A 23,346-nucleotide genomic window follows, 5' to 3' on the forward strand; every position below is an offset into this window, starting at 1 on the left:
ATCGTTCCGCCTCAGCCTTCCAAGTAGCCGGAATTACAGGCATGCGCTATCATGCCCGGCTGATATTTTGATTTATTGTAGAGATGAGGTCTCGCTGCCCAGGCGGGTCTCAAACCCGCGGACTCAGGCAATCCACTCACCTCAGCCTCCCAAAGGCACGAGATTACAGGCTGAGCCACCGAGCCCGGCTCAGTCTGTCCTTTCAAGAACTTACACATAAAAGGTGAGAAATATGAACAGACAACAAGGGTGATCAGATATTAAGGATTAAGGCATTCTCTCTAAACTGACTTAGCAGAATTCTTGCTAAAATTGACTCAGCAGGGATTGGGGTGGCAACCTCAAGGGCTAGTCAAGAAGAGGACTCAGAGGAACCTGACAAAAGTTAGGTCAAGGAGAGCCTTTGTTAAGGCCCAGTTCAGCCACAGTCCTATAGGCCACAAGTGTACATTTCAAGACTTAGCCAGAACCATCCACGTAGATAGAGGTGTCTTGAGTCAGAGAAGGGAGAGTCCCCTAAGGGGAGAAAACAATGCTCTTTCCCCAGCTGGCCACTCACTGTGGGGCTCTTCAGTACTCAGGGAGGATCTGCTTTTCTAGAACATTCTTCCTCATCATAAATTGTTAGGCCTAAACATTTATCCATGCTATTATATTATCCTATCTCATCTATTTTTTTTTCTCTTCCAACCCCAAGTCATCCTTACCCTCTTTGCGAATGACATAGCTCAGCAGGATGCAGGATTTGAGCTCCATATTCTCCATAGAAAGATAGTTCCCGGGCACCAAATGTGTATTTCTGTCTATCCCCCTCCCAAATTTCTCTTTGGAAATGTAAATGGGGGGGAGGGAAACTTCATTTTTAAAATGGAGAATTTTTTTTCCACTTAAATTTCAAGTTGGTGTGATTTTTCTATTTCATCACTTCCGAAATGCACCCAGGGATACAACTCACTTACCACTTTTACCTCACATTGTACTGGGAATAGAGATTAATTTCAGTCTCAGAATCCAGCAAAGGAGAATGAACAGGAAAGGACAGATGCTCCTCCCTGATCACTAGGACATCTCCTCAAAGTCACTGGCCATTGTGTTTCAGATGGGCCATTTGTGTCCCTGTAGTTCATGGTGCCCCCACCCCACACCAATGACAGGAGCTAATGTGTGTGGAATCAGAATGTATCTCTGGAGGCAATCAGGAAGGGTAAAGAAAAATAAATGACAGTGACTCAAGTTCTAACATAAAATGAGAAAAGCCCAGGAAGCCGGCTCATAAATACCCAAGAAAATGTAGGATTGAGATTCACATTTATTAAGAATAAAAAAGCTACAAAATTATAACTGGGTTAATTCATTCGCCTATTACTTGAGTATTTTTGTTTAATCATACCAAAGTAGTTAATATCTCTTTGCTACAAAAAAATTATTTGCACTTAAAATTTATGATTCCATTCTCTTTTAAATTCCATTCTCCTTTCTATCTTGTAATTCTAGGTGGTGTATCTAGCAATTACACATATAAACACATTGCTTCTATATGGCTTAATAGAGGCATAATAGAATATAAAAACAAGTTCTATAATTATAATTTTCATACTCAAGTACAACCCTGATTCCTTAATGGTAAGGCAAGAGACACATGAGTAAAAAGTCAATAAGACTCAACAGCCATGTAAAGACCAACTAATTGGCATCTGTGAGTGTGTTAACATGGAAAGGCACATTAGGAAACAGTGATCTGTTGGTACCTATTTCTTCTAAAACACAAACTGATAAGTAATAAAATGTATACATTAAAAATTTTTTGCAGTTTTTTAACTGATCCATGAAACTTTCTGTATTCGTCAGTATCAAAGTCAGGGGTTGAAAAAGTGTAAGAGCCACAGTAACATTCAAAATAATTTCATAGACAATTTTATTTATTCAAAAAGCCTTCTATACCTAAAATGTATATACCTTCACATCCCAAAATCAACTCTGGTACATTCCTTGCATTAAGTGGAGCATATATGTATACCTCTAAAAAGTCAAAATTAGAGACTCATTTCCACATTAAAGATGGTGAAAGGCTGGGTGATACAGATTCACTGAGGTATTGCTGCTGTCCTTGTAAGATCCTGGTCGATGCCCCTGGATGCTGAAACCTGAATAAATCATAAGAATCTCTGATTATTTGGTTATTTATCCTACTGGTCATAAGTAATTCAAACACCCACAAAACAGTCACTTATTGAGCTTAAAATGCAGGCAATATAAATCATGTCCCACCCCAAATTACCTTAATGGAAAAAGGTACCTGTTAAGATTGAGTTCTGGCAAGGGCCCAGAGCAAGGGGAGAGTAATTTTAGATTAATTTTGGTCTCAGAATCCAGCAGAGGAGAATGGAGAGGAAAGGCCAGATGCTCCTCATTGACCAACAGGACATCTTCTCAAAGTCACTGGCCATTGGGTTTCAGATGGGCCATTTGTGTGCCTGTAGTTCATGATGTCCCCACACACACCAATGAGAGGAGCTAATGTGTGTGCAGTCAGAATGTATCTCTGGAGGCAATCAGGAACAGTAAAGAAAAATGAATGACAGTGACTCAAGTTCTAACATAAAATGAGAAAAGTTCAGGAAGCCGGCTTGTAAATATCTAAGAAAACGTAGGATTTGTTTCACATTAAGAATAAAAAAACAAGCCGGGGCTCAGTGGCTTAGCCTGTAATCCCACGCCTTTGGGAGGCTGAGGTGAGTGGATTGCCTGAGCCCACGGGTTTGAGACCCGCCTGGGCAGGCAAGACCTCATCTCTTCAATAAATCAAAAAATTAACTGGGCGTGGTAGCGCATGCCTGTAATTCTGGCTACTTGCAAGGCTGAGGCGGAAGGATCGCTGGAGCCCAGCAGGTTGAGGCTGCGGTGGCCGGGAGCGGCCACTGCACTCCAGTCTGGGCGACCGAGTGAGACTCTGACTCAAAAAAAAAAAAAACAAACAACAACAAAAATAAAAACTACAAAATTATAACTGGGTTAATTCATTCACATATTACTTATTGAGTATTTTGCTCAATCATACCAAAATAGTTAATACCTCTTTGTTACAGAAAAAATTATTTGTACCTAAAAATTATCCTTACACATGTGGAAATGCAAGCAACAATCCTCTCAAAAACAGTTGCTCAAGATGCTAAAATGTGGCCGGGCTCCGTGGCTCAGTCTGTAATCCCAGCACTTTGGGAGGCCGAGGTGAGTGGACTGCCTGAGCCCTGGGTTCAAGACCCGCCTGGGCAACTTGACGAGACCTCATCTCTACAATAAATCAAAAATCAGCCGGGCGTGGTAGCGCGCGCCTGTAGTTCCAGCCACTTGGAAGGCTGAGGTGGAAGGATCATCGGAGCCCAGCAGGTCAAGGCTGCAGTGGCCGGGAGCGGCCACTCTACTCCAGTCTGAGTAACAGAGTGAGACTCTAACTCAAAAAAAAAAAAAAGATGCTAAAATGTATGCCTGTGCCCCATGGGTCAGTAATTCCACCTTTAGAAACCTAACTTAAAGACAAATTTTGAATTTTAAAACACTCTGCATATAGAGTTATATACTATAATATTATTCCTAAAAAAGAAATTGGATATAGTCCAAGTGTCAGCTATTGTTAAAATGTTGTTTAAGAAGTGATTTATACAATGTAATGCTATGAAGCCACCAAAAATGACATTTGAATGGATTGGAGAGCTATGGATATCTTTATATCATACAGATCTGTATATCATATATCATATAATTTATATTGTATGTCATACAGATACATATATGGATATAGATATAGATCATACACATCATATCTACATTTTTTAAAAAAAAACACTACCAGAGTAAAATTTGAATGATTTTTTTCATTTCTTCTACTTTTCTGGTATTTTCTAAATTTGCCTTGGTAAAAATGTACTCACTGCATTTATAATGAAACATAAACTTTTGCATGATTAAATGTTAAGTTGGTAATAAATAACTCAGGCAACCTTTAGGCAAGTATTAACCATCTTTTTTTCTTTTTTGAGTTGGAGTCTCACTCTGTCACCCAGGCTGGAGTGCAGTGGCATGCTCACGGCTACCCCAGCGTCGACCTGCTGGGCTCCAGCAATCCTTCCGCCTCAGACTTCCAAGTAGTCGGAACTACAGGTGCGCACTACCACACTGGGATAATTTTTTATTTATTGCAGAGACAAAGGTCTCACCAAGTTGCCTGGGCTGGTTTCGAACCCACAGGCTCAGGCAATTCACTCGCCTCGGCCTCCCAAAGTTCTGGGATTACAGGCTGAGCCACCAAGCCCTACCTAACCATCTCTTTTTTAAAAAAGTCTTTAATCTGTGCTTTAACCTGTTGTATAAAGGAGGTCCTCCAAAATGCAGAAGCCATAGAAGGCTCACACTTAAAATAGATGAGTAACATGGCTGTTGTTTTCAAAGCACCAACAGAAGGGCATCACCACAAAGGAACCCTCTAGTGGTTCTAGGGGCAGCTGCAGAGAAGGTGACCTAAAGAGTCACAGGTGGGTCTCTGAGATGCATGGAGGAGAAGCATGTTCGGAACAGAGCAGCTCAGGAGCAGCACCTGGGATGTGCCCAGTGTTTGTGGAAAGGAGTGGCAGTAATAATGCTGGCAGGGGACTTAAGGTCAAATGGCAAATGACATCTATGCCATGCTGAAGACCTGGACATTCCGCACCTCCCTCTCTACTCCCCAAGTTTCTACCCTACTTAAATCACACACTGCCACCCCACCTGGCCTTTCAGCCTCTCCTCTTCCCCATAATCCATCCACATGTGGCTCTGGGGACCACCTTCAAAAAGCTCACCTTTGATCACGATTTGGGTTTAACATGTTCCTCAGCAACCTTCACCTGCAAACTAACTTGCAGGAACTTACCATGCCTGGTTTCATCCCTTCTCTCCATCCTCATCTCCCCTTACTCCTGCCCTAGTGTTTTTCTAGGTCCCTACCAAAGTTGGACCTTCTCTGAGCATCCATCAAATTACATCCCTGGAGCATCCTCTTGGTCCTTCCTCGGCAGTTCAGACTCCATCTTCCAAGGCTTGGCCATGATGCAATGATGGCAAGAAAAATCACAGCTAATATGTATTGAGTACTTTATAGGCTTCTATTGCAGTGCTGCAATTTTATACAAATTAATACTCCAATAACTCTTATTGCTTGTTTTGGTGAATATTACTATTATTTCTACTTTGCAGATAAGAGTAGTGAGACTTAGAGAGGTTAAATGACTCAACCAAGTTAGGAAGATACCAGGATTTCAAACCAAACTCTATCTAATGCTAGTTCTACACTGTGTAAGCCACTACCCTGCATTGTCCTTAAGGATGATGAGCTTGTTAGTGTCAAGGCAGGTAACCACTGGTGAGACGCTCAGGCCAGAATTAGTGAGAAGGATGGTAAAGAGTTTTGGAGAAGAGCCGACTTTAAGACTGGGTCTTCAATTTCATGAGGGAGTTAAAATCTCCAACTCAAGGTCTTCTTCTGACTGACTTTGTCATTCCTTTAATTTGGAGGCTAGGTGTTTGCCTTCATGAGTCAGGGTTTTATTTGAGCTGATGAAATCAATGTAAGAATATTCCTTTCTAACTCATAATTCAGGATTCAGTCACCTTGATGCACCAATTTTTTTTCAAACTTCAAAAGAAATACATTTGATAAAAAGCATTTGACTTAAATATCTTTTCCAAGTTGATTCTGCATAATTTAAGCATCTCCCCTTCACTTTTCTATCTAAGACAGAAAAAAACAAATACATGACTCTTGAGAATCTCTCACCTTCAATTCCATATTCCATAATGACATTCTTTAATTAAATGGAAACATATACCTAGCTTTCTACTGGGGCTCTTCCATCTGCATTTTATAATTAAATGGAAATGAAGGGTGGAGAAGGCTAGGGGAAGAGAAATAAAGGACATTTTTCAATTCCAAAGACCAGAAGGCAAAACTGCTCATTCTCCCAATAAGTAACTCAGCATACGAATAAAAACATCTTAACACAAGAATATGTGTCAAAGGCATCAAGATGCTGTATTCAGAAGCAAAGCTGGCCCTTTACCTTATCACCCTAGGGGAGCTATCGCTACACCATCTGATAGACGGGGTCACCAACTCTCAGGTTTCCAATTTTTTCCACTGAATAATAGATCCCAAAAAGTGGGGACGACTTGTATAGTGGCTTCTCAGAAGGATCACACAGGCGGTAGCTGAAAGAAGCAAAAGTTCGTCATCAGATATAGAAAGGAAATAACAATCGAAGTGCTCACAACAGAATCCTAGTTTGCATTCCAGGTTATTTATAAATAAATCGCAAATCTTTTCAAAAACGTTGTCAGAGAAGTCTGTGGACAATTAGTCAAACTGGATATAATCCTCATTTTTCTAGACATATTCTGAGTTTAAATAATTTCTCCATGAAACCATGGAAAAAGCCAAAAAGAAAAAAAAATGTGTAGTATAAAACAAATATTTTGTCTATGTGTGTACCTTCAACTTCAAATACTCATGAACTCTCAAAATAGAACTGCCCTAAACTCCAAACCTGTGTTTAACGAATATAAGTGCTATGCTTTCAATCCCTTCTGGGTTTATAGGCCCAAAGCTGGGATTTGTAGGTGAACAAAATTAAGTCAGAGATGCAATTGGTAGGTGGGGCTGGACTGTTGCAGAAGTCTCTCCCACCCCAAAAAAGCCTGACTGAAGAGGAAAAAAAAAAAAAACCTCACTGCATTTTTTAAAATAAAAAACAAGCATAAAACAAAATACAGTTGTCAATTTGAAGGCTCTTCTCTAACCTAAACTCATTTGAAGCAAAACAGAGGAAAGGTAAACAAAATAGAATACAGCTTGAAAGAATGTTAACTTAGGTCTAAAAACATGATCAACACTGAAAACTAAAGTTAGGGAAGCTTCTGTGAATAACAAAATAAAAGAAAAACCACTGGCATGAAAAAAGCACCTGGATAAACAAACTCTGACAACACATTACATTCTGTTGTTTCTAATATTTCATCGTGCAATTTCAATTATTCTCATATTCCTTGATACTGATTCTAATAAAGGAATTGTATTCCAAATAAACATAAAGTATGTGAGGTCTTATTTTGGAAATGCACATGTAAATATATTAAAATAGATGAGATATTAAAATTTCAAAATGTACTATTGTACAATTAAAAATTTATCAAAAGCAATAAAGAATTCATCCAGAAAAAAAAGAGGAAGCAATGAGTACTCACTTACATTAACTGACAGACACAAACCAACCAGAAGGCAGAGTGAAGGTGTCCTGGATAGAAAGGTCATATCCACTTCAAAGCAGACATAGCACCTAACCCCATAAGTAGTTCTGGAATGGATATAACATTAAAAATACACTGGCCACGTTGAAGTTCTACCTCTTCAGGGTTTCCAGTGGCTCCTTCCTGTCTATGACTCCAGTATCTGGGTCAACCGTGGTCAAAAGGCACCTGTCATGCAATAATCAAGGGTTAAGTGATGGTTAATAACCAGGGGGCAGACCACACCCCAGAGGTCAAGTCTAGTCAGAATCCTTACCTGGGGCAAGACATTATCTTCTTCACTTCTACATCACCAATTAGGAGTTCATTCCAGGTATCCTATGAGAAAAGGGAAAGTTATCTTTTCAACTAGGGCGTCATTCATCTTTAAGTCAGTCATTCATTCTTTGGCTGGTATTAATTATGAAACTAGCAACAGAAAGCAGCTCAAGAAGACACCAAGAAGTATCTCCCAAGAGGACTCAGAGAGAAACTGCATGTTGGCAAGTTCAGGTCCACCTCTCAATTCCCACTCTCAAAACCCCATTCCTTCAGCACAATGAGAACAGACCTTCTGTAGGGCATGGTTTACCATGAGAATCGTAAATTAACCAGACCAATTTGCAGTCTGCCAGTGAAATCCTGGCCTTCCTGGATCACTAACCATGCTCTGCTTTCCTACCCTTGAACATAGGGACCGCCAGTGTCAGCCTCAGGGCCTCGATCAATCCTCGCAACTTTGAAGGAGACACTATTTAGGATCCTCATTTTACCTGAAGAAACAAGAGACCATGAGAGATCATAAAATCTTATCAGAGGACAGAGCACGGTGGCTCATACCTGTAATACCAGCACTTTGGGAGGCCAAGGCAGGAGTATTGCTTGAGCCTAGAAGTTCAAGACCAGTCTAGGCAACATGGCAAGACCTCACTTCTACAAAAAAATCTAAAAATTAGCCAGGTGTGGTAGTGCACACCTGTAATCCCAGTTACACAGGAGGCTGAGGCAGGAGGATCACTTGAGGCCAGGAGATCAAGCTGTGATCATGCCACTACACTCCACCCTGGGCAACAGAGTGAGACCCCCAACTCAAAAAAAAAAAAAAAAAAAAAAAAAAAATCTCAGGATCACACCAGAAGGATGCAGGACAGCTAGGTTTGAAAATCTTTCTGCTTCTGAAGGCAGGATTTTAACCACTCAGCTTTTAACTGTGTGTGTCTGTGTATGTGTGTGTGTATGCACACACTCGTATACATACACATATATGAAGGTTATATAGATTATATTATATATACACATATAATATGATTTGTTTTAATTTTCATACATACATATACACACTGACATATATATGCAGGCTATATGGATTATATTGTAGGGAGGCAAAATATTACCTCTACCCTCTTAGGGTTTTTCACCTTGGCTTGACAATCAAATTGACATAAGACAGTTCACAGGAGAAATGCATAAAAATTTATTTAATGTACGTCTTATGTGGCATGAGAGCCTTTATAACAAAATGAAGATTTCAAAGCACAATTAGTGTTGAACACTCATATACTGAATTGGACAAAGAGTCATAAATTATGAAGATGTGACAAGGCAGAGGGACTTGAGCTAGGGTAGTTAAGTGAGTAGAGAAGTGACTACGAAGGTAAGAATCACTTTATTTATTTACTTATTGGAGTTAGAGTCTTACTCTGTTACTCTGGCTGGAGTGCAGTGGCATGATCACAACTACTGCAGCCTTGACCTGTGGAGCTCCTCAGGTGATCTTTCTACCTCACCTTCCAACTAGCCCGACTAACTGAAACCACAGGTGCACACCACCACACCCAGCTAATTTTTTAAATTTCTTGTAGAGACAAAGTCTCACCAAGTTGCCCAGGCTGGTCTTGAACCCCTGGACTCAGACAATCCTCTCATCTTGGCCTTCCAGAGTACTGGGATTACAGGCATGAGCCATCACACCTGGCAAGAGTCATTTTAAAAAGATGTGTTTGTACAGACATCCCTTGACCTCTGCTTCCTGTCCTTGATTATGAGAATGATACTTTTCTTCTGGCATAGGGAGGGCATGTTTCACACAGGAATTTCATCTCCTGCTTTTAAGAAACAGAAGGAAGTTCAGCAAGATCTTGTACCTGCTGTTTTTCAAGAGTCTTTAACTCAAAATAGTCAATGTGCCAGAGTGGCATATTTTGGAGTAACATGATCTTGACTTCTTGAACATTATATATACATATATACACAATATGACACATACATCTAGATTGTCCTTGACTTCTTGTGATTTTTCTTATGATTTTTTGACATTAGGATGGGTTTGTGGGGATATAACCCCATGGTAAGTCAAGGAACATCTGTATATGATGGGGGGGTTGTATGTGGAGCTAGATAAAGGTTACAGGCTCTCACTAATAGGGAAGCCATCTGTGTTTGTTATCTTTAAGGCATGTCTTTGCTGACACCTACTGATTTAAAGTTTGAATTTCACGGAGCAATCTTCTGTCCACATGTGGGGGGAGGGAGTGGAAGGTACTGGGGACTGGGTCTAACTACAGGCTCCATAAACCAAAAACAGCATCTACAATCAGACACAAAAAATATCACTTTAAAAATAGCGTCCTGATCTCATCCCAATTGACATTTTTGGAGACTGTGAGTCTAAGGGATTTGGTGAGAAATCAGTCTTGGAGTCAGGAAATGAGGAAGTATATTCCTGCTCACATGCTCACCGCTGCTCCATTTGGGTAGGGAGCCAAGAGAGGAGTGAAATCTCTTTCTGCAGGAGATAGAGCAGAGCAGGTAGGTACTAACACCATAATGTTTCCCTTGCTGCTGATGACCAGGTCATGCTCTGGTCCTCTTTCCGGGGTACACTAACCACTTCTCAGGGCCTATGGGGTGATTTTTAGCAAGTGCACCCAGTACCTAACTAGGTCTTCAAAACTCCGAACTCTTCACCAGATATGACCACAGCTACAAGCTTAGGTAGGGAGGTCCTGGGTTCCCAATCATCCTTTAGGACTGTGGTCCTCAACCCCAGGGTGGCAGACTGGTACTGGACAGTGCCCTGTTAAGAACTGGCTGCAAGCAGGAGGTGATCAGTCGGCAAGTGGAGCTCCTTTTCTGTCAGATCAATGATGGCATTAGATTCTCACAGGAGCCTGAACCCTACTGTGAACTGCGCATGTGAGGGATCTAGGTTGTCTGCTCCTTATGAGAATCTAATGCCTGATGATTCACCCCAACCCCCACCCCCGTCCGTAGTAAAACTGTCTTGCACAAAACTGGTCCCTGATGCCAAAAATGTTGGGGACCACAGCTCTAGGAAATTGCCTCTGTGTGGAAATGAGCGCCCCATTCCAAACAACAAGTTGAGGATGAACTATGGGTACACACCACATGCAAGGAATGCAACCATCATCTCCTACTTATGACTTATTGCAAGCACTCCCAACCAGCACTTACTACAGCAAAACTGCAAGACAACCATAACGTGTCGCTAGCTCAGAGGGGGTGTGGCCCAGGAGGAATACAGCTCCAGTACAGGGAAATGATGCGTGGATGGGCAACCCGGCCTGAAGGCTGGACGCATTTCACCACACGAGGGCGCTGCGGCCTCAGAAATGGCAGCCGATCTGGCCGCCTGGCGCCGAATGGACCCAGTGCTCTCTCCATGTATCTTCCGCTCAATTTCTTCTTACAAGGGTTGGTGAATTTAAGATTTCAGAGCCACATATCTGTGCAAATTTTGCATTATGGTTATGATAGAAATCAGAGAAGTCTGAAAATTTTGGTCAGGTTTTCTAGAGCAACAAGGCAGATTTCAGTCATCTGCTCCCACCCTGTTAGATAACTGCAGGGCCTAGCCTAGAATAGCAAATTGTCTTGGATGCAGAAGAACTGTCGGCAGTGCCCTCAAATGCCAGCTCTAATTACTTTCTAAAATGTTAATCAGTACACATAATAATACCAGTCATCCTAATCTAAGCATTGTCAGTATTTTGGTATTTATTTGGCATTATTTGCTGTAAAAAAAAAAAACCAACACTATGTTAATTAAATGTAAATATAATTATTAATTTCGTTATTAGAGGAAGATAATATACTTCAAATTATCGAAAAAATGAATGTAAGTTAATAACGTGCAAAAATTAAAACTTGTATTATATTCCTCTAGACACACACAACATTGTGAAACACACTGTTCAGCAAGATTCACTTGTCTTCCCTAAACACAAAAACAGCTCGAGGAACCTAGTGCACTCCCCGCTGGTAATCAGCCTCTCTGCACTCTGACAAAATTCAGGCCCTTATAACATTTTTTTAGGGGCGATAAAACCACGAGCTTTGGACATAGAAGTAAGGAAAGGAAGAGAAAAAGGCAAGAAGGGGAAGTACTATATGTAACAGGTTCAGTTCTGCAGAACTAATTTTGAGAACTGGCTATTAATTAGCACACATCTTGTAAATACTGAATTAAAACTACAAGGTTTTCTACCACTAGCAGCACCCAGAGAAAGACATGAAATACGGGTGGGTGGGTGGGTGATGGGGGACATGCAGAACAACACACAGACGAGGGTGCCTATCTGAAACCTTCACTAGAATCCATGTAGGCATTTGTCAAAAAAATTAAATGTATACAACTCAAAATATGACTAATGCAGGAGTCTCCCTCCCTTTCTTTCTGTCTCTCTCTCTCCATATATGTATCTGAATGTGTTCACACACACACACACACACACACACACACACACACGAGTATGGCTATATATACACACACATATATGTCTATATCCATATGTAGCGAGGGAATAGAGGAATGTAGAGAATCTGTCTCTATATCTATATATTCCATCTCTCTCTATGTATTTTCTCTATGTATACAGGCAGAGAGAGAGTGAGTAAAGGAGAGAGAGAGAAGGGGGGGAGAGAGAGAGAGAGAGAGAGAGAGAGAGAGAGAGAGAGAGAGAGAGAGAGAAATCAGGTTAGAATGGAGCCCGAGGTGAGTTCTTAAATACCAATTAATCACAGAAAAACAAGACATCTGAGAGTAAGACGAAAAGACAGATGGCAAGGGCCTGAGTAGCCTGCTGTGGCAATGGGCTATGAAAGAAATTATCTTGAAGAACACAGCTCAGAGCAGTGATTCAAATCAAGTCAACAGCCAAGGAGCCTGTTTCTCAGCCCCTCCTGAGCCACCATCCTGGCACTTCCACTTCCCTAAGTCAGTCACAGGATGGATGCCCACCCTTCCCTGCTCCTGGCTTTCTAATCGTGACTCATACTCTATACTCATGTGTACTGTGTTGTGTGTACAATCGTTAGAAGCAATTTCATACTATTTTGGGATAAGTTGAGGGAATGAGTAAATAAATAAATAAAATTGTTCAGCTTTTAAATCCACAGCTGTTTTTCTGATTTGGTATCAATGACCTTACCTATTCTTGAAAGCTCAGAAGGTCATCTACCAGAGACTGGCTAAATACATGTGGGATAATGATCACTACTGGGGCATTCGAAAGGAGAATATGAATCTGTATTTATTAACACCAAATAATGTTTAAGTTATTGTTGAGTGAAAAAAGCACATCATACAGAGATATATGTATAATATCTATATATGATGATTCCAGTTACATTTTAAAAATCTGTATATAGTTGTATGTTTATACATTTATAGCAATGACCTGGAAGGCTCCTCACCAGGATGTAAATATTTGCTCTTCATCATAAATCTTAATTGCCTTCTTTGTCTTTTTTGCTTTTTTTAATAAGAAGCATTATAATCCAAACAGCACATTTAAAAAATCATTTTAGTCGACGTATTTTCTCAGATTCTTCTGACACCAAATACATAGTGTCTTTTCGAACACCAATTCTGCAACTCTCTAACACCAACTGGGTGTCCAGAAATTCAATTCAATTCTGACACTAATTACTAGAAATTAGTGTAGACCCCACAGGTAAAGGCTCTGTCCCACAAGACTGCACCCGACTTCAGATGCCAATCACCTCTAAGCCACTCATCTTCTCACCAACTGGCTATAAAATCAGGTGTTCCCACAACCCCTTCCTCACGTCTGACAATTTGCTAAAATGACTCTCAGAACTCAGGAAAGTGCTTTAATGTTACTGGTTTATTATAAAGGCTACAACTCAGAAACGGTCAAATGGAAGAGATGCATAAGGTAGGTATAGGGATGGGAGTCCTCAGAGCTTCCGTCTCTGGGTGCACCACCCTCCCATGCCTCGATGCGTTCACCAGCTTGGAAGCTCTCTAAACCGTGTCTTTTAGGGGATTTTGTGAAGGTTTCATTTTATAAGAATGATTGATGAAATCATTGGCCATTGGTGACTAAAACTCTCAGGGGACAAGCGGGACTGAAAGTCCCAACCCTCTAGTGACTTTCTGAGGACCAGTTCCAACCCTGAAGCTGTCTAGGGATGTCCCCTTCCCCCAGGAGTCACCTTATTAGCATAAACCCAGATAGGAGCTTACTATGAATAACAAAAGATGCTCCTCTCACCCCTGTCACTCAGGAAATTCCAAGAATTTAGGAACTCTGCACCAGGCACCAAGGACAAAGACCAAAAATATAGTTCCCATTATACCACACAGTTAAACTATCTCAAACCAAAAGATGTGTTCCTATTCTTAAAATAGGTAAGCAAATGAGTATTCCTTAATGTCCTATTTCAAAATTTTACCACTCTCCCTATAAAAAAAGACCACAGTCGGCTGGGTGTGGTGGCTCATGCCTGTAATCCCAGTACTTTGGGAGGCTGAAGCAGGAGGATCACTTGAAGCCAGGAATTCGAGACCAGCCTGGGCAGCATAGCAAGATCTCACCACTACAAAAAAATCAAAAAATTAGCCGGGTGTGGTGGTGCTCACCTGTAGTCCCAGCTACTCGGGAGGCTGAGGCAAAAGGCTCACTTGAGTCCAGGAGGTTGAAGCTACAGGAAGGAAGGAAGGGAGGGAGGTAGGAAGATAATGGCATTCTGCCTACAATTGGATGCAATTCATATCAAGGAAATGTTCAGCATCACCCCCACCCCCAACATACACACACTCTCTCTGTAGAATGCTTCTTTCTTGTGGGATCCCATAAGTCTGATTACCTTATCTCAGCTGCACCATCTAGCTACTGATGCCTTGATCACTTGGTCCTGAGACACTTGCAAGCAGACACAGTGAGTTCATTTCTAGTAATCTTAACATCTATTTCAGAGATTAGCACCTAGTAAACTCTCAATAAGCATATGTTGTTGCAAATAAGAATTTTCCAAAATTTTGTGCGATGGTATGAACTTGCAGGAAATAAATTTCCTTGGCTGAAGTAAAACTATTTCATGGCCAAATGTCCTTCAGAGACTAAGACAGGATGGCATACATTAAGAATTATCAATTCAAATGAGACATTACTTTTCACTTACCAGATTAGTAAAGATCATAGCAATACTGGCAAGAGTACAATGAAAAGAGTACACTTATGCTCAGCTTGTGGGAATGTAAATTGGCACAAGTTTTCTGGAAGGCAATTTGGCAATATATATGGAGAACCTTTTAAATTCTGATTTGGCATTTCCTAAGAATAAATTAAGAAATGTAGATAAAGACTGTTTTACAAAGCTGTACATTATTTATGTAAGAGAAAATGGAAGACAACCAAAATGGTCAATAACAAGAGAACGGTTAAATAAATTACTGCAGAATCATACGATGGAATAATATGGATCCACTAAAACCACACTAATGAGGGGTTTGTAAAAGCAGAGATATTTTCCAAATGCCATTAAATGAAAACAGTGGAATTTAATACTGTCTAAACAGTATCATAAACATGATATTGAAAACACAACAAAATGTTATCACAGGCTACCTGATAGTAGAATAGTAAGGAATTCTTATTCCTTTCTTAAACTTTACTGCATTTTCCAAACTACAAAGAGTATATGTAACTTTAGAAAATTACTTGTATAATGTGAAAAAAATTAACCATATCTGAAAAAATGTCTTGAATTGAATCATTGAAAAGCTTTTCATGACCCTGATTCCAGACTCCTCAAGGCATTCTCCTGACTCCATGTTCAAATGACACAGTGTAGAGAAGCCATATACTTTATCCTTAAAGCGTAAATCTCCCCATGTTATGCAATAGCTGGCATATGCTCCTATAGGATAGCACAAGACATGTTTCTATAAACCTACATGCATAATAAATGTGCTGGGAGGAATCTGCTGTTTGGGACCCTTGGACCTGAGGAAATCTCAGCAGAAGGGATGGATGGAAGCCTAAGGCTTTCTTCAAAGCTGACTTCCATCCCCTGAAGACCCTTTATTTTAGGAACACCAGTAACAGGTTACAAAAAGGAAAGAAGAGATCTTGAGATGAGGCCTTGTGTCCCTGATGTGTACTCACTGACTGGGATACTCTGTGGGGCTAATATGGTTGCATGTGTCCCCTGTCCCATACACCAGGCTCATCTCAGGGGAGGTTATAGCCATGAGGAGTTCGGTGCCTCATGAACACAAGACATCCTAGTCTCCCCATCTGGGCTCAGTTCTTGACTGGCCGAGCGGTCCCATACCACCAACAGCAGAGTCTGGGCGGGGCAGCCATCAGATTCCCAAAGGCTGCAGCCTGGGCTGCTGTGGGCTGCTCTTCAGCACCCTTGGTCCAGGATGACTCACAGCCCTCTAGAGGACATCAAGAGAAAAAGTGTGGGTGGGTGGTAGGGGTCCCCCACACGACTCCTACCCAGCTCTACTTTTCCATCTCCGTCAACATCGGATTTCATGGGCTTGTCTCTTGGATAGAACTGTAAAGCCAATAGCCGCTCCTTTGCTTATAAGCTTGTGTTCATGTAACATACTTGCTCAAAGGGAATGCCTATGAACTACTGTCATAGAAGACAAATTTCCTCCTTGATCTGGAAGATAACATGTTTAGGGGGTGGGTGAGATATGAGAAACACAATTTAGTGGCTAAACCCTTGCCTCTAATGAGAAACACAATTTAGTGGCTAAACCCTTGCCTCTAGTTCAACAAGGTTTCATATAAAGCCTTGTTCACTTAGAGCCAGGGAAAAACTAGAAAAAGCACAGAAATCTTGAGCAATGAAACTCAAGTGATTGTTAGGAAGAGTAAATGAGTTCGCTTACAAAAAAAGCTGAAACATAGCATGTGCAATATAAGTTTTTTGTGTTTTGGGTTTTTTGGTAAACCAATAAGCAGGCTATATTAGAGAGGGTGGGCTGACAGACATTTGTTACAAAGTGCCTTTATTTTTTGAAGGAGAGGGTTCTTGGGGGGATCTCACTCTGTTGCCCAGGCTGGAGTATGGTGGCATGATCATAGCTCACTGTAGACTTAACTTCCTGGACTCAAGTGATCCTCTCATCTCAGTACTCTGAATTTTTGGGTCTACAGGCATGCACCTCCACAACCATCTGATTTTTTAAAAAATTTTGGTAGATATGACATCTCGCTATGTTGCCCAGGATGGTCTTGAACAAGCAACTCTCCAGCCTTGGCCTCCCAAAGATACTGGGACAGCAGGTATGAGCCACCATGCCTGGTAAAGTGACTTTATTGACAAGACACACACATTAACAGAGAGAAGAAAAATCCCCAGGGTAATTATACATCTTTAGGGTTACCAGGAACCTTTAAAATCCTTTAGTAGAACCGGTTAACTTTAAGATCAGAAGGTAATGCCTAGGAAGGCTAAGGTCAAGCTCACAACAACACAATGACCATCCTGGTCTCCAGACAAATAGGCAGCTCCTGCTCATTTCAATCTTGCTCCCAAGGAAAGTCCTGTGTCTAAGGTTCCCATCCCAGCTGCACACCGGAATCCCTGGGGAGCTTTAAAAGCTCACTCTGCCTAGGCTGCACCTGGGATTGGGGCACCAGTGCTGTTTAAGGCTGTCCCATGATCTGATGTGCAGCCAACTTGGGAGGTGCCAATCCAGGCAAACTCACTGTATCTCCTCTTATGCTAACTTTCCACTGATAGTCCTGACCCTGGGATTTCCAGGGGGCTCTCGCTTCCCTTCCAGGTGCAACAGTGGAAGAAGCTGTGTGAGCTGTGTGGAAGGCCTGCAGAGGCATCGCCTCACTTCTTAATATGAAAGGAGCTGAAGCCCCTGGCAAATATTTCAAACAACTGAGATACAAGCAAACACACACACACACACACACACACACACACACACACACACACACACACACGCAAAAGGAGATCTCCATAAGTAAAGGAAATTTGCAGGTAAATTCTTCAGAAATGTGAATATATTACCACTCCCTCCACCCCTGGTCCCTGTACTCCTGTTTTAATCATACTGGTTTTTCTCAGTCAAGGCAAACCTATCCAAGACCCCTGCTGGAGGTCTCTAATAAGACAGGCATGTCAGAAAAGCTTCCCAGATGAGATCAGGATCCCTGCCTTGAAAGGTGCGCTATAAAGACCAGCAGGGAGGGGACAAGGGCACAGGCCCCTGAAGCCCACCACATGTATTCCTCAGGTTCCTTCTTGGTTTCTTTTTATCACTAAATCAGAAAGGAAAATGATGTTCAGATGCCTTCTGCTTTCTTCTGAATGAGTCAATAAATATAAAATCGGATCTTCATAATGCTAAAGCCAATTTCTGCTCTTCCTCTCCAGTTTTCACTGACCTCAACTGTCCTGCTTCTTCCAGAGGGCAGCACTTGAGCCCCTGAGCCCCGGCCCACCCACAGTGAGTGGGGTCCAATGGGGTTTTGCCAAACAACCTGGCAATGGTTTAAAGGTGGTAGAGTTGTGCAGAAGGCTGATATCCATGACTTCTGACAGTCAGCCAGAGCAAAAGTCTTCACTTGGCTACACACTAGCTGTGTGACCTTGGGCGAGTTACTCAACCTCGCTGAGTCTTGATTTCCTTATCTGAAAAAGAAGAATTAAAGCACTACCACACTGATTCTTCTTTTTCAGATAAGGAAACAAAAGTTTTACAAAACAATTATTAACCCTTCTACATATAGTTTACTCTGATATTTCCTATTTTATTTTATTCTTTAAAAAAAATATCAGTTAGGACCCACAAAACTGATATTATAACCCAATAATGGGTTGTGAGCCACAGTCTAGAAAGGGTAACTAGGAGGATTAAATGAGATAATGCACGTAGAGGGTTTGGTGTGGTGTCTGCTAGTAAGCGTACAATAATTGTGAGCCATGGTTGCTACTGTTATTTTTCTATATTGTTATTACTATTGCCACTCCAAGAAATCCCAGAAACCAGGTGGAAATCACTGTTCTTATACCTGGAAATAAACTTGTTATCTAAAATCCTCACTCATCCCAACTCAAGTCATTGGGGACTGAAAAGTCTGATAATGCTGATTTGCAAAAATTTTGCTTTTTCACAGCTAGAAAGGAAAGGACTGGAAGGACCCAATTCACACACCCATGCAGTGGGACTAGGATCCCAACCACAGCTGTCTGGCTTCAAAATCTCTAGGAGTTTTTGGGAGAAGCACTTCAGAAGTGACAGGTAACACGCTGAGAGTTTTCTGCAAGGTTCTCCATGGTTCTTTCATAATATGGAGTGAGGACTGATACAAATATATCATCCTATTACAAATGTCAAGTCCAGCTCACCTGGGCAGTGAGCAAAGTTCAAGAAACTCTGACACTTACAATGGTCAACTACAGAGATAAGAAGCATTGGTTGATTTTATCATTTTAAACTTCATTGCTTTGCATTCCCAGAACTCAAACACACCATGCCATCACAAGGGAAGCAGCCTTTTGAAATTTGCTTAATGTACTGAGTTACATAAAAAAAGTACAAAGTACTTTGAGCTACAAAGAGTGAATGTTGCACAATGCATTCTCCTATTGCTCTACAATTTTTACAATAAATAATGGCCTGAATTTTTGTGCCATGCTTAGATTTGCTATTTTTTTATTATTAGTTGGTCTATTAAACATTTATGTGCATTATCATTTTACATTAATATTTATCAGAGTCCCACTAATTCAAAGAGATACAGTTTTGTGATATTGCCAGGTAGACAGGTTAATGCATAGGGCCCTTAACTACTGGGTTTCCTAATTTAAGACAGAATAAATCAGCAACATTAGCATCATTTCATAGTAAGGATTATTGCTTAAATGTGAATGGCCAGAGAACTCTTCTAGAAAAATAAGAATGTTCTGCCATTTACTATTTCTGTAAACCCATCACAATCTGTAAGCAGGAATAAAATAACAAATGAATTTGGGAGCACAGATTCATTTAACAGGATATTATTTTTAAAATATTTTAAAAGACTCTACTCACTCAAATTATCCAAGAGAGCAGGATTAGGCTTACATCAGCCTTAGGCTAAGTTTGACAAACTATAGGAGAGACATATTCTTGGTTGGCAAATTACAGGAAAGCAAACACTCTTCAGCCAGAGATGACAGCATCTTTTATTCTTATTTCCTTGGCTCAAGATCTTAAACTAAAATTAATACCAAAATAGTTTACTCCTCAGAGGGGATAAATCAAAAAAATAATTTAACTCTGTAAAAGAAAGTTTCCCAGAAAATAATGGATGAATTACCAGATTCCTGTGAAAGAACTTTTGCTTTATGGGCTAATTTCTATTCCATTCTTTAGTAACGTACATTCTTATCACTGAGCACTAATTGCATTATCTACCAAAAGCTTATTGTCTCCATTCTTGTGTCCACTCTGCTAGGCAGTTCAGGAACTAAAACTATGAGCAACAAGCCTTGCTGGGAAGCCACTGAGGCCTTAGCCTCAGACCCCTCACTTGTACTGGATCTTTCAAAGCCCCTGATTTCACCTTTGTTACTTTCTTTTTCTTAAAGAGGCCCCCAAATTGTATACACTTCAGGTCCCACCAAATCTGAATTTGCTCTTGAGAAGAATAATCGTGTTCCTTCTCTCAAGAAGCCAATTGCCTGAGCACATCAGGACCTCTTCTTCCTCTCCTGCACCCCCATCTCTGACTTCCATGATCCCCACACCCTCCTCACTCAGCACTTCTCCAGACCTGTGAGCATAAGGTTCACCTGGGACAATGCCACCAACCAGAGTCGCTGGCCTGATCACAATGCTGATGTAGGTTTCAGGTAAGGCCTGCTAATCTCCATTTTCGAAAAAAGGCCCTCTAGTAATAGAGCATGGCATGGTGTGTCTGGCTTCCCTACCTATCCATGTGTTTTCTAGAAAGTTGCCAGAATAATATGTGCCTCACCAAAGGTATTCAGTAGATATTTGCTGGATGAGTGCTAATCATAAGTACTTCCTTTGTTCAGCATCACTGCCAGCTCTGCCAGATACACAGTATGAAATCCAAACTCCTTGGTGTGGTGGCCTCCAGTCAGATCTGGGTCCAGCCTCCTCCTGCCACCTCTCCTCTACCCCATGCTACTGTCATTCTGAAATACTTCCAGGCACCCCTTTATTCATGGCCTTTCACATTCTAGGCCTTCCAACTGGCTGCCTCCTTTACCCACAAAGACCTTCCACTGACACAGTTCACACAACTATGCAGAGGCACAGCATTGCTGCTGGGGAGCTTGGCCTAACCCCTCCCCAATGCCATGCCTCCCTTCTCCAGGCAGATTCAGGTAGTTCTACTTCTAGCATCCCTGGCACCTTCTAAGTATGTACAGCAAGGCACTTCTCACACTGGGCTGCCATGGTCTCCTGTATCTTTTCATCTCTGTATCCAAGGCTTCTAGACACTGTGCCTAGCTTATAATAGATGATTGATTTTTTAAAATTAGTAAATGTAAAGAGGAATTAAAGAGACCAGATAACAAATTAACAAGATAACATCAACAAGTAGACAACTTGTGCATACATTGCTATTTTTCAACTTATCAAATAATATAAAGTACTTACACATACAATGTAGGCTTGATGCAAAGGTTTCTGCTAAAGGATGTTTGCCAACAAACAAGGTCACATTGAGAGGGTATTTAAGAACTTCTCCTCTCAGAGTCAACTACTTGGGATCTCTCACCCCAACTTGAAATTGTCACCTCAATTCCACAGAGACTGGAGTTGTACATCTTGGGTTCCAATGCCAAAACCACCACTTATACGCTGGGCAAAGTGTATAACACCTCTAAACCTCAGTTTCTGTATTAAAAGGGGAAAATAATACAGACTTCACAGGGTTCTCATGAAGACCAAATAAGTTTCTTTGAAGTGATTAAGTAGTCCAATGTAAGCATTGGTTCAATGCATTCAGTAAACACCCAATAAGTGGTATTTGTGGTTGTCACTTCCACTGCTCAGAAAGCTTAGCCCACCTGTCAGGCTTAATACGACTACTGATGCTTCTTTTACCAAGCAATACCCAGCTATATGCATTTCATGTACAGATCACAGGGTTACTGTTGGGCTCTGACATGGTTATACCTTTAAGAACATAATAGTATGTCCTTGAAGAGGGTAGAACATTTTGGTATCAGTCACATTGGACAGCACACTGGTCCCCTGGAAGAGGACTGAGGTCACAGCATGGAATGTCTCTAGGGGCAGCTTTCCTATATCCTCTTGGCCTCCACTCTGGGGTCTGGGGCTTCTAGGAGTCTCAAATCTTTGAGAGCAACTCCTAGGGGATACCAGAAGTGGGGAATGACACCTCTTTATCTTCATTTCCCTTAGTTATCCCTGAGCTATGATACATATTCCAATCTCAAAGTAGCTACAATTTGGATTCTTGATTGCTTGCATTGAGGCCCAAGCATTAAAGGGTGAGCAGCGCCCCCAAATACCAGTGAAGTGATGGTGGCAGCAATAAGTGAACAACTCCACAAGTTAAGGTGAATCTTGGGGAAGGAGTTTCCCTCCCCACTAAACCTTGGCAGAAATGAGTTGGTGCTGGCTAGAGGAGAGAACAGTTCCCTCAGCACCGTGCACAGCACATCTGGGCATGGGAAACAAAAGCAGAGGACTGCTTACCTCCTCAAAAGGATTGCAGCCTGTCACCACAATATTTGGCCTGAAATTCTCCATTTTCACTTTCTTCTCCATCCTGGTATTCAAATCTGTCAGTGAGGCATCCGAGAGGATCATGAGTGGGCAGCAGTCCGGGTAGGCCACCTTGCCAAGAACACAGGACAATTAGGCCTCACTGCTCCATGAAATTTTTGCTTAAACCAACTTACAAAGCAAAGCAGTTCAAAAGCAAAAGCAGCTTAGTATCGAAGAAGGGAGTAGTGTCTGAGAGAAAGAGAGAGGTGACTTCAGACTTGGAAACAGCCAGGTCAGGAGCAGAGTTCCTCTCACACAGGGACAGGGAGCAGCCAGGGGTGGTCTATATCATCTACCAGGCCTTTCCTTCCTTGTACCTCACTCCTACACTAGCAGTGACTCCCTTCCCCCATCATCTTCAAACAGGGAAGGGTCTGCTGCCAATCAGCTTTACTCTAGTAATAACTTCTTCAACAACACCCACTCACTCAACAAGTATTTACCGAGCACATACAAGCAACTAGTCACTGTTCTAGGTGAGGAAACAGCAGTGAACAAAGTGAATTAAAAACCCTTGCCTTGAGAAGCTTGTAGTCCAGGAACCATGGAGAGACACTCCCTGATGTCCTTGCATATTAAAACCTAGCTCATAGCAGAATCAAAAGCTTTGGTCTTTGGGCTGTAGCTGGCACAGAGGACAATTTTTCTTAGGAGGAGCTTTCTTCTCAGCACCTGAAATAACTATGCTTCACAGACTGTGAAGGCAAGATCTGGACAAAGTCTGCTTCTATAATATCAGGAAACTTGGATTTAGCTTTAAAAAAAAGTCTCAAACCAGGCTCGGTGGCTCAGCCTGTAATTCCGTGCCTTTGGCAGGCTGAGGTGAGTGGATTGCCTGAGCCCGCGGGTTCGAGACCCGCCTGGGCAGCGAGACCTCATCTCTACAATAAATCAAAAAATCAGCCGGGCGTGGTAGCGCATCCCTGTAATTCCGGCTACTTGGAAAGCTGAGGCGGAAGGATCTCCGG

General features: G+C 41.5%; 1 protein-coding gene across 1 annotated transcript in view; it reads right to left on the reverse strand.

The window, feature by feature from the left end:
* Nucleotides 1-5,965: 5,965 nt before the first annotated feature.
* LOC110596658 (mitochondrial amidoxime reducing component 2-like) overlaps nt 5,966-23,346 on the reverse strand; it is a 29,741-nt gene continuing 12,360 nt past the window's right edge. Inside the window, exons 4-7 of the mRNA XM_021718244.1 lie at nt 22,307-22,447; nt 7,592-7,653; nt 7,432-7,503; nt 5,966-6,240 (exon numbers count right to left, since the gene is read on the reverse strand). Coding sequence (XP_021573919.1) covers nt 6,117-6,240; nt 7,432-7,503; nt 7,592-7,653; nt 22,307-22,447 — 399 coding nt within the window. The 3' untranslated portion in view covers nt 5,966-6,116. The remainder of the gene's footprint in view (nt 6,241-7,431; nt 7,504-7,591; nt 7,654-22,306; nt 22,448-23,346) is intronic.

The sequence above is a fragment of the Carlito syrichta genome, unplaced genomic scaffold (genome assembly GCF_000164805.1).
Source record: "Carlito syrichta isolate Samal-C Ts95f unplaced genomic scaffold, Tarsius_syrichta-2.0.1 Scaffold312011, whole genome shotgun sequence".
Classification (NCBI taxonomy): domain Eukaryota; kingdom Metazoa; phylum Chordata; class Mammalia; order Primates; family Tarsiidae; genus Carlito; species Carlito syrichta.